The 20,356-nt window shown below is 42.0% G+C and overlaps 1 protein-coding gene across 1 annotated transcript in view; it reads left to right on the top strand.

Annotated features, from left to right (window-relative positions):
* arb2a (ARB2 cotranscriptional regulator A) overlaps positions 1–20,356 on the top strand; it is a 142,232-nt gene that overhangs the window by 90,151 nt on the left and 31,725 nt on the right. The window contains exons 9-10 of the mRNA XM_031849059.1: positions 2,722–2,838; positions 8,586–8,670. Coding sequence (XP_031704919.1) covers positions 2,722–2,838; positions 8,586–8,670 — 202 coding nt within the window. The remainder of the gene's footprint in view (positions 1–2,721; positions 2,839–8,585; positions 8,671–20,356) is intronic.

The following is a 20,356-nucleotide window of genomic DNA, read 5'->3' as shown; positions in this document are numbered from 1 at the left end:
ATAGTAACTGGTTTGTAACTTAACCATGAGTGTCACGCACCTAGCAGAAGACACAGACATGCCTGGATTTTGCTTTCAACATGCAGCCAACCACAGTTGTCATTGTGGCTTGTAAAACATGGGACCTAATGGTGTTAAAATCATTGTGGTTGAAGGCCACACTGCATAGCGCACTCTCTCCAGGAGTCATTATTTGTCAACCTATTACACCAACTGTTACCACAGCCAAGCATATGCGTGTAGGCAATGCGGCAATGAGAGCTGTCAGAACAAGTGATTGATATAGCCCGTGCTGGGGGATGGAGTTCTCTGCTCTTTAATCTTCGGTTGAGCCATCGTCGGGAAAACTCTTTTGTTGAGAGTTGCTGATTTATTATGCCTCCTCATTTCAGCAAATATACAAATCTGTGTGAGTATCTTCGAATAGCAAATCACAGATCACAAAAGTCTGTTAGAGAAAAGTTGTTTTTCTTTGTATTTCACACCAATCAAATTTAGAGAGAAATAACTTCCAAAGCATCCAGAGGTGCTAAATATATTCATTTTGAATGTGTGCTTTTGGACTTCCAAAGGTTTTGTTGTCCCATTCATAAAAAAAAAACAAGTTACTTGTCTGCTTGATGAGACAATCTGTCTACGCAAGATTAAACATTCTCACTCTCTAAATACTTAAGTCCAGTATTTAAGATCTAGACGTATCCATCCAGCTCCATCTACACTCTTTCTTTACACATCCCTTTATGTCTGTCTAACCGCTGTCTGTCATTCACTTGCTTCTCCACAAAACTGCCCCTGAACACAGAGCGGTGCCCTCCAATCTGCTCACATTCATTCCAACACGAATATGCATATATCCAAGCGTGTACCCACACCTACTGTACATGCAGACATGCACACACACACACACACACACTCTCAGATGGTTTAAGGGGCATACAATAGGAATAGAGTCCTATTCATCCACTTGGAATGTGGACAAAATGTTCAGTTTTCTGCCCAGACTTGGCAAATGTTTTTGACTGGTTTGAAGTTATGTCCTTTGTGTTTCCCATGGACAGTCAGTCCAGTGTCTCCTGTTTCCTGGCCTCTGCTAGCAGCCCCTATACTCAGGGACTAGCCCGTTTGGCTAGCGCCAGAAAACAGGACCTTGAGTGACACCCCCAGTTTTAAAAGGTTGACTTTGCTTCTCCCACGGGCCCAGTTCTGCCAGAGGAAAGCTTTTCAACCAAGCGTGGATGAAGAGGAGTACAGAGTGGAGTGTGCGTCTGTGTGTGATTGTATGAATTTTGTGTGAGTGAATGTGTCTGTTCATTTCCATGTGCAGCGTCTGTCTTCCTTTTGTTGTATATCTCTACAATTGTGTACTTTGTTTTTATGCTTGGGGTTGTACGTCCCCTCAGTCTGCTCTACCTTCCACCCTGATTAAGACGCTACCGTGGAAGCCTTATTAGCTCCATGATGTATGAGTCCTTAGTGCCTTAATAGATTCCATTTATCTCTATACACTCCCACTTTAATTTGCCTGGGCGAGGCAGGATGTATTCAAATGCCCACCGTCATTTTGATGTACAGCCAACGACCAGCCAATCTAGCTGGTTAAAAATAGGTCGTGTTCCCCCCCGTGAATGTGTATAAAATGGGTAATTTCTTCAGCCTCCGTCTGAGTGTCAGACTAAGATTCATATTAGCAACAGCCTTAACCTTCTATACCCTCCCAATCTGTAGCTTTGAACAAGCCTTAGCAATATTTTATTTTATTACACCACGCTACCACAGACTAATATTTATCCTATTCTTACATGCAGGCACCAACCTATCCCTGATATTCCAATCCATGCCTTGGCTTTAACATTGCCACTGAAGTACTTGTCTTATTCTCAAGCACCAAGCCATCAACACCATCGCCTCTTTAAGCCAGGACAAGACAAGTTCAGGACGTTTACAAATTTGTGCCATGTGTAGATGACCTGGGAATCGCCATACTTAGTTCTATTCCACAGGCTATCTCCATCCCCAATCCACCACTTTCTTTCCCAGCTTCACTAAACGTGTGCAATACATGATCATGAACCTATTGTTGCAAGTCCTGTTCTCTTTTCTTCCCGTGTTATCTTAAAGCCAAGCATAGTGAACCGGCTCGTCCCAAGGCCTGCAGTACTCCTAGGGGTGGGACCAGCGGTGTGGGAAGTCTATTGTAGTGCAGTAACAAGTCCTTTGCGTGACATTTTACTTGGCGTTGACATTCAGAGGGGAATATGAAGACGGGCTTGCGGAAGCCACGTTCTCTCTGACATGTGAAGGGAAAGGGTATTAAGAATGGGGACAGAGGTATATGAACATGCACAGCAAAGGGACATTTGCACAGAACGTGACAAGGACACGCTATTTTGGAGCAGCTCTTTCATATTTCTCTTCATAACATTATACCGTACACCAGGTTGAATCTGTATTCGCTGTCCAGTGGGCCTGTGCTATCCTGGTCCAGCGAGTAGGCTGACAGTGTATGTTAGACAGGGACTAAACATTTGATTAGGCAAGTATCTACTAACGCAATGGTTATGTTATATTCTTTTCTTTCTAAAGAGGCTATCATATGCCTTGCAGCATAAGGTATCTTTGTTGTAAAAATGTCTGAAACAAACCGTATCCTACTCAACAGTGACTTTGTCGATAACATGCTGATAGGGTGACTAACACAAATTTGATGTGCTTTTGTGGCAGATGAATCAGAGGGAAATACAGGTGAAGAACAGAGCGTGCGCTGTGGCTCTGACTGACTCGGCTCACAACATCTGGCTGCAGGAGACCAGCAAAGGCACACAGGACTGGATGCAGCAGGTAAAATAACCTCAAATGTACAAACTGAAGGCAAAAAAAGACACTGCAAACTGTACAGGGGTCTATTCCTGTGCTCCCATTTCATCATGTAAATTCACCAGGCAGTGAGCTGAGGTGTCTTAGATTTTGCTCCTCTCTGATTTCTCCCTGCACAACCCTGCTGACCCTCACAGGTACCCCTGACCAACAGCTAGATTTAGAAGTCATAGAGAACCATTGTTTGAATGTTTTCTCTCGCTGTCTTTAAAAAAAGAAAAAAAAAAAAAAAAAACAGCCCCCACTTTTTTCTTCCTGGGTGCATGTCAATGAATAACTAAGACAGTCAACCCTCACTGGTGCGTGTGTGCAGCTTGCCATGCATGTGTTTATATGTGCTTTTGGGCAAGCGTGTGAGATAGAATGCACGTGCACATGTGCATTTGTGTTAGCTTCATTTTAGCACTTGCCCTTTCTGGTGTGACCTCTGCGCCATACGCAGCACCTGGGCTCACTCAGTATGCACATACAGATGAGGACCAGCCAAGACCAGAGCTGCTTGAGAGCCGGAGATGCAAATGTCATGCACACACGCACACACACACCATACCTTTTATTTCTATTACTTCCTCTTTTATATACCTTGCCTTTTGTTTTTGCTATTTCTGTCATCTCCCATTTTGCGTGTGTTACTTGTCGGTGAATGTGTATGTATGTTGGTTTGAGTGGTGGGGATTCAAGGTTGCACTGGCCCATTCTCCTTGTCTGGAATTTCCTATTTTTGATTCATCTAAGGGATGTTTGGGACACAGCGTAATTGGAATGTTAAGTGATTTTCTATTTGTGATGATTCCCCGGAACAATAAATCTGAAATAACCTTCTTTGTCCGGTCGGAGTAAAGGGACAGGCAAGGATTCACTCTCTCTCGTACTCATTAACACACGGTCCTTTTTTGGCTGAATCAAGAGATGAGCCCTCCTAATTAAAGGGAATTTTTCTTGAGGGAAACGGAAACAAACCTTTATGCCCTTCTGAAGGATGCAACATATAAAGCTAATAGATTTCACATACTCTTGATTTCCTTTGCTTTCAGCCTTTTCTTTTGTCTTCCTCTTTTCCTTAAATTCTTAATTTTCTGCCTTACCATTGCAGTTTTGTGCTATTTTTTTCTAAAAGTTTAAGACCTCACTACTTGTTGCTAATTCCAAAGAAATGTTTATACTCTGTATTTCTCTCAGGGATCATTAAAATTACTATGTCAATTATTACATCAACTGTAAACCAACCAACAACTCAAATTAACTCAAATGAATGATAAATACTGCAGATCACTGCTGGGAGATATACATTATTTTGGGGCAAAATTAATATATTATATTTTCAAAACTAATACCGTCAGTTGTTTTGCTCAAATTCAGTATTTCATCACATCCCTGGCTTCTGTGCATGGATGACAGTGCTAGTTAACGAGCCATGGGTCAGCATGAGGATTGAGGTGAATCCAAAATCTACTCTGTCCCTAGTCATTTACATTAGAAACCAATACTGTGTATTTGCAGTGGTTCCACTAAAAGGTCAGAGTGCCTTTTTGCTCCATCCAATATTCAAATTTTTGGGATTTCTGATGTTTGGCTTTGAATGATCACACGATACACACACTACAAGTACATGCAGTTGTTGCAGTGCAAAACATAGACACACAAGTGCCCACAGACCCTGACAGTAGATGCATTTATTGCTCCTTTTAAACATCTCCATATACATCGATGTCAATAACCCATACACAGTTGGATCTTGAACATAAACAACACTTGCACATTGAGGTACAGCCACACACACATGAGGGAAGGGCAGTCCAGAAGGTGCTGCACATCACAGAAAGGAGATAGCAGTGAACATGCATAATGCCCTGGGTGATGTATAAATGCGGGTGCCCGTACGAGTGGGTGCATGTGAGGTCGGGGCACCCCAGCAGTGCACTGCTCTGTTCTCATCGGACAGAGATAATTCCCTCCCTCCGGGGTTCAAGAGGTCACTGGACGGTGGGATGGAGCGATGAGAAGCGGAGAGTAAAAGAGAGGAGATGGGATTTAGAGATCAGCGCCTGCTGGGCCAGGTTATATGGACCAAATGGGTCAGACGAGGGGCAACCGACGTCACAACCAGGAGACAAAATACAGAGTGATGGTAATAGAAAAGAAAAAGGCAGGGAAAAAGCAGAGGCTGAGCTAGAAAAACTCCATCCACTGGCTGAGACAGAAGGAAATAAAGTATGAGAAACGTTCAATTATTTAGATCCCGTTGACTGGCTCAGAGACGGCACAGGTTAGAGCTGTGGAAAAGAAAAACAAAAAGACAGGTAGGATATGAATGGAGTGAATACGGATGGAGGAGAGGAGATGAAGAGATGTATGTGGAGATAGATGAGTAGCATAGTGAGAAGAAGTGAGTGAGATAGAGAGAAATGCGAATGATGGTGTACAGCTGGCAGCCTGTCACAGTCTCCAAGGTGTCTCCTGTCACTGTACTGGCCTGCTGTCACACTCTAGTGGCCTGCCCAGAGCTCACATACATACACACATACAGAGTACACTATGGTCATGAATAAACCATTCTAATCCATAGAGATTATACAGCAACGGGAGGAGGTGGGAGAGAGACGGACACAGAGAGAGTGAGCAAAAATTGATACTCAGGACTACTTTCGGAGAATTTAGGTTGCAGGCTGTCATGTGTGTTATGGTTGAGGAGACTTTTGTACAGCACAGTTTTCTTTCATGTCAAAGTCCTGTGTGCTTTGAGAAAGAAATGGTAGAGATACTGGTTTACCATTTAATTAAACCGACTGTACACAATTGCACATTTACATACTACACCTATTTTATTCAATATTTGCATTGAGGGTAGTTTCCAAAAAGATCCAAAAGATAATTTTGTAATGTATTTGATTATCGGATCACCCTTTTCATATTTTATGTTTTATACTTTTTTGCAAGTGTGCATGTATTGTGGCCAAACTTGAGTTTATAGTGTGTTCTGTTGTTCGAATGCAGGCTTTGGAAAGAGTAGCCTACACATCCTCATTTCAAGGTGCTGTGTGTGTATTCCTGTGACACTTACTGTGTAGTGGATATGAAGACCTAACAGAGACCTATTTGGTCCTCGTGCAGACTCCATCAGATCCCCCTGCCATCAGCTGAATGCAGTGTTTTGTGTCCATTACTCTCAAAGTGTGTGCGTGCAGCACGGGTGTTTGTTGTGTATGTGAAAGAAGCAGGCTGGCTTCCACTGTGACTTGCAGAAGGAAGCAGGTGGTGGATCTCACATACACACACACACACACACACACACACACATGTACACATGACGAGAAAGAAGGATCAAAAGCACCTCTCACAGGTAGAGTGGTAGAGCTCACACCTGCTTGTCATTTACTCCCTCAGAGCATACTTTTAGCTGAATGGTTAGCTTTAGCACTTGCATGTGCGCATATCCAGCACAAACCAAAACACACACTTAGAGTAGGGGGAGAGTCAAATCTGTTTACATGTTTGTTTCGCTGTCTGCCTTTAGTTCAGTGGCGCCATTGATCGGCGGACGAGCCGCTTGAAGTGATGATGCTATGTGTCAAAGGCAACCGATGTGATGTGCCATCCTTTTGTCAAGACGCCCTTCTCTAATCCCAGCCAGCAGGCCTTGCCTTTATGTGACTGCTGTTATGCCTGCGGTCTCCCACAGCACTGGGGCTGTGTGCAATGTTTGCGTGTGTGTGTGTGTGTGTGTGCGTGTGCGTGTGTGTGTGTGTGTGTGCGCATTTATGCAAGAGTTTGTGTGCACATGTGTTGTTGCCTTGACAAATCTATTCAAACCCCGGCCTCCCTGCCTCCATTGGTGGTGATGGTGGAGGTGAAGGAGGAGGGAGGAGGGCCCTTTGAAAGACTCCCCTCCTTCCCTTCTCTCCAGCCGCCTTCAGCCCACTGCTCCACAGCCCAGCTGACATCTTCTTCCAGACAGACTGAATGAATTAAAGGAGATACAATGAGACACTTGATGTAGCAGTCAAGGAGCCCCACTGCTTCTGTGCCGCTCTACACCGCTCTGCCCGCAAGCCCAGGCTCAGAGGAGAGCACATCTAGGGCAAAGCAAAGGATCTAAAAATACACAATATGCCACTGTTTACCAAGATGACTTGTCATCTTTTCCCAACACTAACCCCCCACCACCCCCCACCCCTATCCTCCTCCCCTCATCTCTCTGCCGATCTTAGTTCAACACTCTTTGGCTCCTCTTGTGTTACACCCCTTATACGACTATATAGGGCTAAATTAGGCATCAAGTATATTCAGTGTCCTGGTGTACCTTTTAGATATTCACACATAAAAAAACAAAACATCAACATGCCTGGGAGAAGGGTGCGTTAGTGTGTGGTTAACTTCAGGGATGACAGCTGAGTATAAGTGTGAGGGCCTTAAGAGTCAGGGTTGCTGAGGGCAAAAATGCATGTGTGCAATGTGTGTGTATTTGAGTTTGAATGGTTCACAACGCTACAGAACTTCGTGGGAGACCCCCTGTAATGCAATCACTGACCCACACACAGGCACAGACAAGCATGTGCAACACTGTAATGGCTGTCAGGGGGCCAGGGTGAAAGTAAACAAGGGAAGATAAGCAGTGATTCAGAAGGACGCCAGCTGCACATTCTAATCTCTTTACATTTTCTCTTTCTTCTATTTAACTTTTATCTTATCTGGAGAGCGTCTTCTCTAAGCATTCCTTCTCAGACTCCCTCTGTCCCTCTCTCCCTTTTCCCTTGTTTTTGTACTAACCTTACAAACCACAGCATACCAATCCACATCGCATGGTCAAAGGGGAAAACATTCTTTGATATGTTGTCATCTGACCCAGAGAATGAAACCTCAAAGCATGGGAATAGGAGGTTGTTTTGAAGTTGGGCTTTGATGCAGTTCATTATTAATTGTACCTTAGGTTTGTTTAACCCTAATGTGTTTGAAACAACCTAGTAGGTAGAAAGAGGGCCCGCCACACAGACAGATGAAGACAGCAAAAAACAGATAAAGAGGTCTTCTCCTCTTTCTGACAGTAGAGTTGTCAACCACAGGGGGTTTGAGAGGACTTGGGGTGTTTGCAGGGGGTTATGGGTCAGCAAGCTGGGCAGACACCCTCCCCCAGGGCATCCACTGATCCACCGTGGTAGAAGGCCTCAGCTCTCAACCACAAACAAACGCCAAGCTGTCTGAGCAACATGTCACAGAGCTTTTAATTGCTTGTTCCTGTCTCTCTCTCTCTCTCTTTCTCTCTCTCCACCTCGCTCAACCATGCACATACCTCTTTCTCGATCATCGTATTTCCCCTTTTCGTCTGCACCTGTCCCCCTTTTCTTTGTCTCCCTTGACTCCCTATTTTCCCTCCCTTTTTATTCTCCAAAATGTTTTTTTGTATTCCAATATCTCTTGCAATTTCAATTAAACTTGCAGTTTTTCACTTCATTTCCATAAAGTGAAAAAACAAAAATTTGAATCACCACGAAAGACTTACGTTTGTACGTCAAATCCTTTCCTTTATTTTATTTGTCTTTTATTTTATTATTTTATTTTAGCTATTATTTCTGTGTATGTGGGACTAATTGTGGAGAATACTGGTTGCCACTTATTCATTTCCCAAACCTTCCACATGCCATAAGTAGATGAGAAATTTGCCCTCGTTGTTTTCAATTGTCAATTTACTTTTTTTTTTCCGCCTCTCCCTACAGCACTGTTGTAACTGGGTGTCGAGTCCAGAGCCCCTGGACACACCACTGGATCCCATGCTGCCAGACTGCCCCCGAGTCTCTGCAGGTATCAAACAATCTTTGTATAGTAGGTCAACATGTAACAGGGCTTCACATGTAGGCAATAGGTGCTATGTCAATGTTAGCTAAGCCAAGCGTTTATTCTACAGTCAAAGGTGAAAAATTGGTTTGCACTGTGAGAAGTAAAGTTGGTTGCTGTAGTTGCTCGCATTACCAGAGGCTCATTACCAGAGGCTCACCAGAGGCTCACTAAAGAAATGATTAAAATAGTGGGTTAAGGTTCATGGATATATTGAAAAATCCATAAAACGTTCATAAATCATCACTACATGTCTCTTAAATGTAGCCTAAAAATGAGGGATACGTTTCTAAATTCAGTGAAATTATCTTAAAAGAAATCTGCTTAAATGACAGATATGCAAATAGTAATACATTCCTCAGTGTTTGTTTTACCTCTGTATACTGTATGTGTTCATCAGTGGGATATAGCAGTGCCGATAACAGGGTGCAATAGGTGCGTTGTTGTGGGTATGTTGACAGTATTTCTTCTGTGTGTGTGTGTGTGTGTGTGTGTGTGTGTGTGTGTGTGTGTGTGTGTGAGGTCTTAGTAGGATTGAGAAGGATCATTGTCAGAGAAACTGAAGCAGTGGTAGATTATCTTGAAACACAAATACACGCAGTAGCTTGTCTCATACACGTCACAGAAATGTGCTGTTTGATTTTGTTTCTATTTTCGTCCTCTTTGTCGCGCCTTCTTTCTTTTTTCATCAACTACTCTGTCTCCTATATTCATTAATCCTCTCCCGTGGTGTTTGGCTTCCTGTCCCTGTGCCCTCTCAGTGGTGGACTGGCCTTGATGATGTCATGGCCATCATGAGAATGTGTCCTTAATGTAGGATTAGGGATGAAAGCTGTAATCCTCAACATGACCGTTGATAAGAGATGATGATTGCAGTGTTGTTTGAAGAGTGACACACATGTCGGCAGGCACGCACAGGCGCACACACACACAGAGAAGCAAAAGGTAAATCTTAACAAGAAATAATATATCATATCCGTCATACTCTATGTATATGTAAGTAGCAATTATTACATGTAGCACACAAATACAAACACATCCTTGTCTCATCACTCATTTCCATCATCACTCCAGCAATCCTGATTTGTGATTTTATTCTCTTCAAAGCCCCTCTGTGACACCATGGTGAATGTATAGGTCATCTTACACATGCTCCACGTGTTACTGAATACATCTCCAACACCGCTATCTCATCTTGGCAACTAAAACACCATGTTCCACATGGAGCTGTGTGCGTGGGTGGCCTTAACATCTACCAGTGAATCAGCTTCTTGAAATGTCATCTAGTCTTCAATAGAAAACTCATACTGTATTTCATCTTCAAATGTCATATTTTTTTACCTTGATTTTGTACGTCTCTTTTCAGTGACTGCTGTCGGTCAAAAGGCAGCAATCTCAAAGTCTACTTTTCGAAACTGTTGGCATGCCTGGCATTGTCCTATCACAGACCTGTTTGACACAGCGTCCATCTGTATGTGTGCACTATTGACTTGTGTTCTATTGACTTTTGCTACTTTAACCCAGCTGAATAGATCTGAGTCTCTGGCCTGTTAACAGAGCTGCCAACTCTTCTTGTATCTGGTCCTTTGGTGGCAGCTTCTGATGTCAAAGGTTGTCTCAGTCGTCTTTGTGTCCTTGGCAGCCTGGCAGCTTCATAGGCAGCCGCCATTGTGATAAGAGTCACAGCAGAGCAACAGAGGTGACGAGGTTGAGAGAAGGTTGAAGGAAGGCTGTCAGGGCAGCGTGGCCTAGCACTTCAATGGACCCAACAGTTACCTCTTCTGCTACCATGACTGCTGTTGTTTGAGTTGCTATGGTACAGGCGTGTGATTTGGTCGGGGATAATCAGGGTTGACCATAAAGCATTTCAGCAACAAGGAACAGACCTGTGACTCTTTGTTGTCATGCACGCACATGCAAGTGCACATGCTCATATGCAGACACACACACCACAGTGTGAACCACCGCTCTTGTGTGAAGCCAGACTGCGCCAGGCCCGGAGTGACTCTGCTGCTGTGGGGAATGGCATGTGATCGGACACGCACAATAAGATGTCTGAAGGCTAACAAGGCGTGTTGTACGCGTGTTTAAATGTGGGCACTGGGACTGGTCAGGTAGTCTGATGGGAGAACTGGTTGGAGGACGAGTCTTGGCGTTGCTCTCTTTCTGTCTCTACTTCTGTTCTTCTCTCTCTCTCTCCTTACTCTTCTTCTGCAGCTGACTCTCTCCATACATCTCCCCTCCTCCACTTGCATTCTGCCTCCCTGTGTGGAGCAGTGATGATATGATGATTGTGTTTCCATGCTGGTAGACTCTTGGCAGAAGGAGGTAGGGAGAAGTGGAGGCAGAGCTGGTCTGTTATTCCTTATCATCTGTGAAGCAACGTCAGTATGCGTGACTGGGCTGGAAAGACCCAGAGAGAGAAGGAGGGGTGTCCGCTAAGGTCTCCAATTCTTGTTTTTAAATTTGATAAAACCTGGAACCACTCCCTTTGTATTTGACTGGCCAGCTTCCCTACCTTTTTTTTGTTTTGTTTAATTGTGTCTTAATCTTTCTCCTTTTCACTCCATTCTTTTTTTTTTTCCATCTTGCAAAAGGAATTTGTTCTCCCAAGAAGGTCATTGCTCTGGCGTTTGGCAGTGGCCTGGCACACTAGCAGAATTTTATCAGTTAGGAGCACGCTGAACACGGGCAAAATATGCAGATAAAGTGGAACCAAGCTCCTGCTGGAAAAGCTCCCTTTGGATGTGTGTGTGTGTGTGTGTGTGTGTGTGTGTGTGTGTGTGTGTGTGTGTGTGTGTGTGTGTGTGTGTGTGTGTGTGTGTGTGTGGTGGAGTAACTACAAGGACGAGAGAGAAATAAGTCTGTGAGTGGGGCGCTGTTTAAGTGGGGGGGCCTTCCCAAGATGTAATCATTCCAAACCTACAATGCCGTTTAGATGCCAGGACAAGGATGAATACATGATGAGAGAGAATGAGGGTGAGGAGAAAAAGATGGACAAAAACACAGGAAAATCCCAGTCTTACAGTCATTTTTTCTGGTAATGGCTCCTTTGTTTTTGTTGCTTAGTTTATTGACTTTTTTCTTGTGAGATGGGTGATCAGTTGTTTGATCAGTAAAGTTGCTATTTCAAAGGTGGGAAAACCGCCTTTGTTGATAACGCACACATACTTAAGCACACAGACACATGTACACACAACTTCCTCTTGGGTGATTACTCATTGTCCAATCTGATTATTAATTACAAAGGGAGACCTCTCTGAAGGTAAACACTGATTAATGGCTAACAAAAGTAAGTTAATGTCTTACCTGTTCTTTAATTACCAACCCTGCTCTGCTACAAGCATCCCAACACAAGGCTGTAATTAACCCTAATGGACTGCAGGAAGAGACTCACTTTCATTTTCTTTCGCAACATAAATACGTTACTGTATGTCATTTTTTGATGTGCCCACCTTTCTTCCTTTTCTATTAGGTTTTCCATGATTAAAAAAGTGAGGATTGTGTTGAAAGGATTTCTCCGTTGTTTTGTTTCATCTTGAATGAAAATAGCGGGGAGTTGGCTGTAAAAGTGATGCAATATCGTTAAAGACATGAGAAATAATTCCTGTGCAATGACATGGGAGGTCACTGCCTTTCTTCTTTACCTAAGGCTCATACCTCTGTGGCTCAGTGTTATTAATGTACCAAGATACCACAGAGACACAAAAGAGTGCCTGGGAATAAAAGCTGATACGGAGCGCACACACACACACACACACACACATTGTCTGGCTCTTATTATGAATATGCCATGTCCTGCTGTAGAATTGACTTGCCTGTAACCTTCACCCCCCTGATCCACGCACTGCTGACCGTGAAACACCTCTAGCTGTCTGCACCTTCACCACACACACACAACCACACCACACACACCATCTGATTGATGTTTGTGTGACTTAACACTTTGAGAGGAAACTCAGGCCCACTCAAATTAACCTCACCTCCTCCAACCACTGTTTTTCCAGCTTGGTAAATTGGAAGTCCGCTGCCTCGATAGAAGATCACATGAAGATGTGTATGTGTTTTTGCCTGTGTTTTCACATATGTGTGTCAGTGTTTTGTTAGCTTGACCGGCACACGTTGCGCTAGTTTTGAAGGAAATAGACAAGTAAACGCTGGTGAACTGGACCCTAACCCTTGACCTGGATTCACTGAGGTTGGGTCAGGCTATTGTCTGGGTCACATTTGTGACAGATCACATCATAAGGATGTGGAAAATGCTGAGAACAAGAACTCCTGATGTCTGGGATTGTCTGTCAGAAACTAGTAATAAAGTGCTGATTTGTGAGATAGAATAACAATTTGGTTTGATTTGTGATTATACTTTGATATCATAAACTACAACCATATGATCAGAATACCAAATTCTAATGGATTTATTTAGTTCAGCAGTGATGCACTCATTGTATTGTTGTCATCTATGTAATATTTCCTTTTGATACCCAGCCGTCAAACAATGACAATCTCTGACAATTTATTTTTCTTTAGTCCCTGAGTAAAGACTTCAGACTTCCCTGGTGGTGATTGGCCAATTGCACCAGTTTACCAACCTCAAACTAGAGGCAACCGTGATAGGGTCTTAGGCTACATCCATACTACTCCGTTTTTAAATGAAAACGGAGTTTTAAAACAAAAACGATCTCCGTCCACACGGCGTTTCAGCATCGTTTTCGAATTGATCTCCGTCCAGACTAAAACTCCTGAAAACAAATATCACGTGACTCTTCACGTACACTGGGCATGCGGGTGGTTGTACTAGATTATGGGTCCATAAATGTGGTCAACACACGTCTCTCACTCGTTCCCTCGGTTTCATTGTGTCTGTTCTCACTCGTAGCTCTGCTGGTGGCTTAACTATCTGTCCTACTGAATAGCATATACTGCTTTTGTTCCTTTTACATTTTATCTGCGGAGTTCACAATAGATGTGCAGAACAAAATAAGTATTAATAAGAAAAGGAAAGTCCTCCGTTTTGTGTCCATCACCCTCCCTAAAGCCGCTAACCGTGACTTCAGACGTCCGCTCCGTAGGTCTGATAACGCCGCTGGTCACACTGGTCACTAATCGCTCCAATAACAGCTGCTTCCTCCACATGTCGGCAGTAGTAGAATTATAAAATGCAGACTTTAACTGGACAACAGCTGCTAAAGACAACATGGTCAGCAACACCTGTAATCAGTTGTCCATGTTAAATTAACCTGGTAGTCGATCAGTAATCAATGTTGTTGTTTGTGAGCTTCCGGGTAAGGGTCATATGATAGGAGCGTGACGAATCAGGGAAGGACACGTCATGACTGCTAAGAACCAAGTAGCGAACGCGGGTGTGGGCGTCATCGTTTCTAAATTAATCAGTTTTCGACCGTCCACACAAAAACGCAACCTGGAGTTTTCAAACTTATCCGTCCTCGGGAGCGTTTTCAAACTCCTCCGTTTGACGCCGGCGTAGTGTGGACGCTCAGTATAAACGTAGCAAAACATATGCGTTTTCAAATGGAAACGGAGTAGTGTGGATATGGCCTTAGTGAGGGTACTGAGTTGAAAAAGAGAACAAAAGTTGTGCCAGAGATGAATGGTTGGTGTGGAGGCTATATCGAAGCTGTGCAGGGATCTTTTTGATGTATTCTCTTTTTTCCACCTTGTGTGAACTTTTTGGAGACTCTGAAGGGCCAGGTTTGGTGCAGAACCTTTATGCCATAATGTTACCTAGGAATCCCAATCTTCAGCAGCTTGGAATCTTTTCAGCAAGAACAAAAATATGTCGGCTTAGTTTTACAATGACCAGGTGGACTTTATTAGAGTTCTTCGCCAGATGTTTTCTATTTTTTATTCTATTCTATGGATACCCTGATTTGAAGACACCAGAAAAGAGACAGTTTTAGAATCACCGGAAAAGATTTACGTCGTAATAGAGCGGGAAAATCTCTTCGGCTGTGGATCATAATCTGTAAACTTTTTTCAAGGAAGTAAACCTGCTTTGACAGGCTAACAAATACGTTTATCATTGAAAAGCCTTATCGTCTGATGTTTTTGCAGGAAGAAAATGTCAGGATTACTATCCTGTTCTTGGTACACTGATTATACTGATGAATAAGACAAATCAGAAATAGTTTTGAGTCATGCACAGCTGGTGTTTTTATTTAAAGACAATTTGGCATTTGACGTGGAACATTTATGGTATGCTGAGGAATAGGCAGCTTGTTTGGTCCTGGATAACTGTGTTTCGATTTTTCAGTTAAGTTTAAGTAAAAATGAAGGTTATGCATCATAACTAGAGTTCCGTGAGCACAGGCAGAGAACTTCTGAAATTTGCATGTAGTTGTTGAGCCAATAAGCACGAACCAGCTAATTCCACATGATAGCTTCTGTATAAATGGCTGTCAAACCTTAACTTGGCATCCACAAGCAGGCCCATACAACATCCCAACCAGCGTATACAATCCAAAGCATTCAAAAATGTAATTCTATTGAATATTCCAAACTATCCAAAGTTACCAAATGTGTTTGGCTGAATTTTGGGGAAATGAGTAAGCGAGGCATGACACATCTCGTATATTTTCATTTACTGGAATGGTGCAGCCATGGAAAGATAGTCAGCAATATCAAGGGAATAAGAAGGGGTAGGGGGAGTGTTAAAACATCCACTTTGTTTGTGATGTCTGAATGTTGTTGCCATCTTTTGGTGGTCCACTTCTTGACATGAGTGCCAGGATACCGAATGCTGGGAACATAAATTGGCAAATATATAGGATCTGTTATATGGTGAAGCACCTGTGAAGTGGAACAGATTTTAATGTATTTATCTCTCAGCTGCCTTGGCTGGAGTGGTACCTTGGCTCATTATCAAGAGTCTGGTATATAAGATAAACAGAAGATATGAGCAAAAGAGAGAGTTAACTATACAGAATATCTTCCCTCTGAGCTTTCTTTGTCTTTTACTTTACTTTTTATTTGTATGGCTTTTTTGACATCTGAATTGGAGTCATTGAAAGGTTGCAGATGTAGATGTAGAAGTAGTTTTTGGTCATGACAGCTGGGAGAAAGGCACAATCTGTTTGTCAACTTAAGGGTTCCTGAGCAAAATTGATCACAGCTCTGATTAAAGATGTGTGAATGTGATTTTGTGTACAGCATAAATGAAGAATGACATCGGAGCAGAAGCTTGAGATGCAAACATCTTGAAGAGAATATGGATTACAATATCATATACATTTCACTTTGGCCTCAAGTGTGCATTCATTTTTGATCAGGTGGTTATATGAAATGGCTCAAGCCATGACAGAGATATTAAGTTTCCTCTGCACATTTGAACATCAACATCTGAACCAACCTTGATAGATTCCGCCCCCAGATCCTCACTTTGTGTCTTGGACACAGCACTGCCCCCAGTCCATTGACAGGTCACAGTATTGTTACATGGTGACAGGGCAATCTGTTCTGTCATGTAGGTTGCCGTCTCTCAGGGACATTTCCTTTGAATCAAACACTTGACCACTTTGATTCAATTCTTTGATTCAATTCTCGGGGACTGTCCGTGTTTATTGATCTATTCCAGCTCTTTGCTTTCTGTCCGACATGAATCTTCACCCAGATCAGAATCAAAGATATGCCGACATAGTCGATAGACAAGCCCTTGTTAGAGGTCCAAGACAAGGGTTTTGCCATTTGTTTGTCTTAACTGACAAATGAGAGGAAATGAAGGAGATCAATACATCAAGCTAATAATTGCACCAGCTTGTCAAAGTTAAACACTATATAATTCTTCAGCAGTGATGTGAGGTTCATGAAATGTTGACTCTTGCATTAGCTTATCTTTACAACTCTTTTGATCTATGTGAGCATATTGCTTTAGTTAACAATTTAAATATTGCATTTATATTAAACAGCTGCAGTTAGAAAAATAGTTGTATAGTATTTTTTATGTATTATTATTTTTATTACACAGATTGAACAAATCTGAGACCAGTGCATCTTATTTTAAACAGAAAATGAATATCTTGTGACAACAAAACAATTAGAATCAACCCCAGTAGTGTATTATTCATCTTTAAAGTACATTAACTACTGGGCATAGATATACTATAAATAAATAGGTTCATGCGGGTATGCATGAAGGATGCTGACAAGATGTGAAGTGTGATTTTGTAATCACATCTCACATGCAGAGCACTATTGCTTTACAGTTTAGGCTATTGTGATTATGCTAACTAGAAGCGTGTCTGGAAATCCCAGTCTGTGGTCTTCAGTTCACCCCTGCACTGGGTAAACTCTATCCAGGAGGCATTTTATCCTCTACTCCTTTCTCCTACTCGTCCCATCATCCCGAGGAAGAGAAGAAAGGGGAAAGACAAAACGGGGAAAAAGCCTGGCATGCATAAATGAAAGTTCAACAAGGTTCAATGAAACACTTATACAATTTGCTGCAATATAGTGGGGTTTTATAATCTCATTATCATCTTAGTGCCAGATTTGCCCATGAGGGCCGTTCTGTATTCACTCTTATTAGCTCCTCAGATTTGTCCATTTGTCCTTCTGCTACCCGCCTCGCAGCCAATCACTGGGACGGTATCGTTAATAAATACCCCCTCCTTCTTGTTTTATCGCCACTTTAATTTTTTTCTTCTCTTGCTATACCTCCTACTGCTTTATTTATGCATCTTTTTTTACTTGTACTTGCTGTGGGGCAAACACATAGCATATTATCCAGCAGTCGGCTAATAACTGTATATATTTATTTCTACAAAATTGATTTCCCTTTAAACACATCTGTATCTACAGCATACAGTATCTAAGTCATTATATTGTTCATGCTTTGACTTGAATCCTGTGTGTGACTTAAGGACATACAAATAGTAAAGTTAAGACGACAGGGAGAATTGTTGAAAAGTTTAAGAAACACATTTTACTCATATTTACGCATATTTGTATATATGCTTAACATTGTGACCATCTCTCCATTTTACCCACTATGAATAATGTACATTTTGGATGAATGAGATCAATACAGTTGCACTCTGTTTACTAGTGTTTTTAATCGTTTTTATGTTTAGAGCCAGGCTCTTTCCTCTCTTGAGTATGCAGGGTCAGATGAGGGAGCTAACATACAGGGTACAGTAGAGCAGGTCACAGGCTGCTTTCAAATCCCCAAACCTCTGAGCTGCTCAGGGTACTGTCCATCCCTGGTCATTCCGAGGACATCACCAGATTAGTGCTTCATGGACATGGATCTCATTTGCCCATATGGCCTCTTCTCATTGACTCGATATAGGCTCTAATCCGCACAGCCTTTACCCCTGACCTCGACATGTGGCAAACCACTTAGAAAAACGAACACACAAGCATATACCACATTTGACGGCTACAGGATAAAGTGTAGAGATGAGGAAGAAAGCGGTGGCCAGTGTTTTCTCGATTTTCAGTGTCTATTTGGGATTCTATAGTGGCAACCAGAAAAAAAGCGGGAAATACCTTAATAACATGCTGGATTCTTCTTGTAGCTGTAGACCAGTCTTAGGTGCATTCCCCATTGTGGAATTAATCCAATAAGCCCCAGTGGGGCACGGCAAATCCTAACCACTGCTAGTAATGTAACTCTTAGCAATCACCTACATCCCATAGTCTCCCAGAATCACTGTGCCCTCATTAACAAGGTCAAAGTAGCCACACAACAAGTGTTACAGCAATGCATTCCATGTAGCAACACCCCTGTGATGATACTTATCATCATTATTGGATGTGGCCTTGTCTGTGAGAAGATGAGAAGAACCAAGCCATAGAGGAAAACCCCACACCGTATTAGCATAATGTCATTGCCGGACCAACATTTCATTTCCATTAACTGTTGCATGCATTACTTCTGAAATAAATAATCCTATTTCAGTCTAGATATTGTAAATGTTTGTCAGTAAATGTAGCATTCCTCACAACTGCTGCCACTAGGTGAATGAATGGAACAAAGTAGATTAGAGTAGGGAGAGGTTGATCTATTGAGTAATCATATGACAGTGTAACCATAATAAGTTCACACTGCCAAAAAAAAGAAAAGCTAATTCAGTGCTCCACCGCTATTTTATTTAAGACTAAGAACGTGAATGTGAATGTGTAAATTACCGTAAATGACGAGGAAGGAAGTCAAACCCACAAATACTGATGGATTTATTTTTCTTTGCAGTCATATTTATCTTGTTTTGTCAACATAAATTAATTTACTGCAACTATTTCCACTTATTCAGTTAAAGCTGTTGAGACCTGTTGCATTTTTGGTTTGCTTTTGTTTGCCTTTCAATCAGGTCCACTAGAGTTCATGTGACATCTTGTCTTAATTTTCCTACAGTGGTGAACAATTTGTAAATTACTCGAAAGACAGACTTGGTCATTTTATTGAGGGTCAAACTGAATTTAGTTGCACCTCACTTTTAATTAGATTAGATTGTGACTCCTAGAAGTGTGTATTAACTGTAATTAGGTGAGAGTTAGATCTTTTTGTTATTTTACTGATCTTTTACTGTGCTCTGTTGGACTTTTTATACATGTCTTTTTAAATGGAGACTGTTATAGTTATGGGTTCATGAGGTAATTTCATGATGTTTAGCTGATAATTAACACATACACACTGTATGCCCAACTACTAGATTGAAGAACCCATACTGAGATCCAACATCTGCAAAAGCCAGTCAATTTAATATGTCACTATGTCACTGTGCACACACTCTTAAGTTTGTGTGAGATCAAAGGGTTTCGATTTTTCTTCCTTGAGTTTAAACCCATCAGTCCTCGTTAGTTAAACATTTTCGATGTGTTGTGGCAGTAGTCCCGCACAATTAAGTTATAATTTAATCCACTTTTAATGTGACTGTTGTGAAATAAAAAAAGAACAAACATGGAATCTGTGAGAATGTATTTGGAAAGCACATAATTGCCAAAGAGATGATTAGAAAATGAAATTAAAAAAAATCACCCTTGAAAGTCATTGAGTCCTACTCAACCTCAAATTACAATGTTTATTTCTCTTTTTATATATTAATGTAAAAGAAGTGACTGTAGATTCTACGATCAGCCAGGTTTTCAGTATGCAGCAGTGACCTTGGATCCTCCCTCATGCTCCATGTTGACATCTTGGCAGATAAAAACTTTATTAATCAGCCATCTCCAGGACAGGAGACAAACCGCCATGAAACCGATGTGCTTGTATATGAGAAATGTGGCAATTAAAAATGTTTTTTGGTTTTTTTTCCAGTGAAAACACCAAGGAGTAGAAAGTGGTAATAAACACAGCTTGTTTGTAGCCTAGGAAGCAGCAATTATAAAGTGCTTGGAGAGTTGTTGTGCTTATTGTGCCTGGGAGTAATGAGATAGCCTGCGTTGATCCCTCACTGATGCTATGGTTCCTAATCCTCAACCCTCTTTTCCTGCTTCTCTTGTTTATCCACTAACATCCTCTGACCATTGCTGGCCTGTCACTGCTCTGGGCAGCACCCAGTGACCTTTGACCTGAGTGTCAGGTGACTTTTCAGCTCTTAAAATGGTCTGGCACGGAGTCGAAGCAACGGACCAACAAATGTGTTATAAAGTGCAGTTTAATGTTTTTTTCCTCAGTGTGCGACTAAGTGGGTAT

This window comes from Anarrhichthys ocellatus, unplaced genomic scaffold (assembly GCF_004355925.1).
Source record: "Anarrhichthys ocellatus isolate YVR2014 unplaced genomic scaffold, GSC_Weel_1.0 scaffold9, whole genome shotgun sequence".
Taxonomy (NCBI): Eukaryota; Metazoa; Chordata; class Actinopteri; order Perciformes; family Anarhichadidae; genus Anarrhichthys; species Anarrhichthys ocellatus.
Note: the sequence above shows the minus strand (reverse complement) of the source record. Positions and strands in the feature narration are given on the sequence as shown.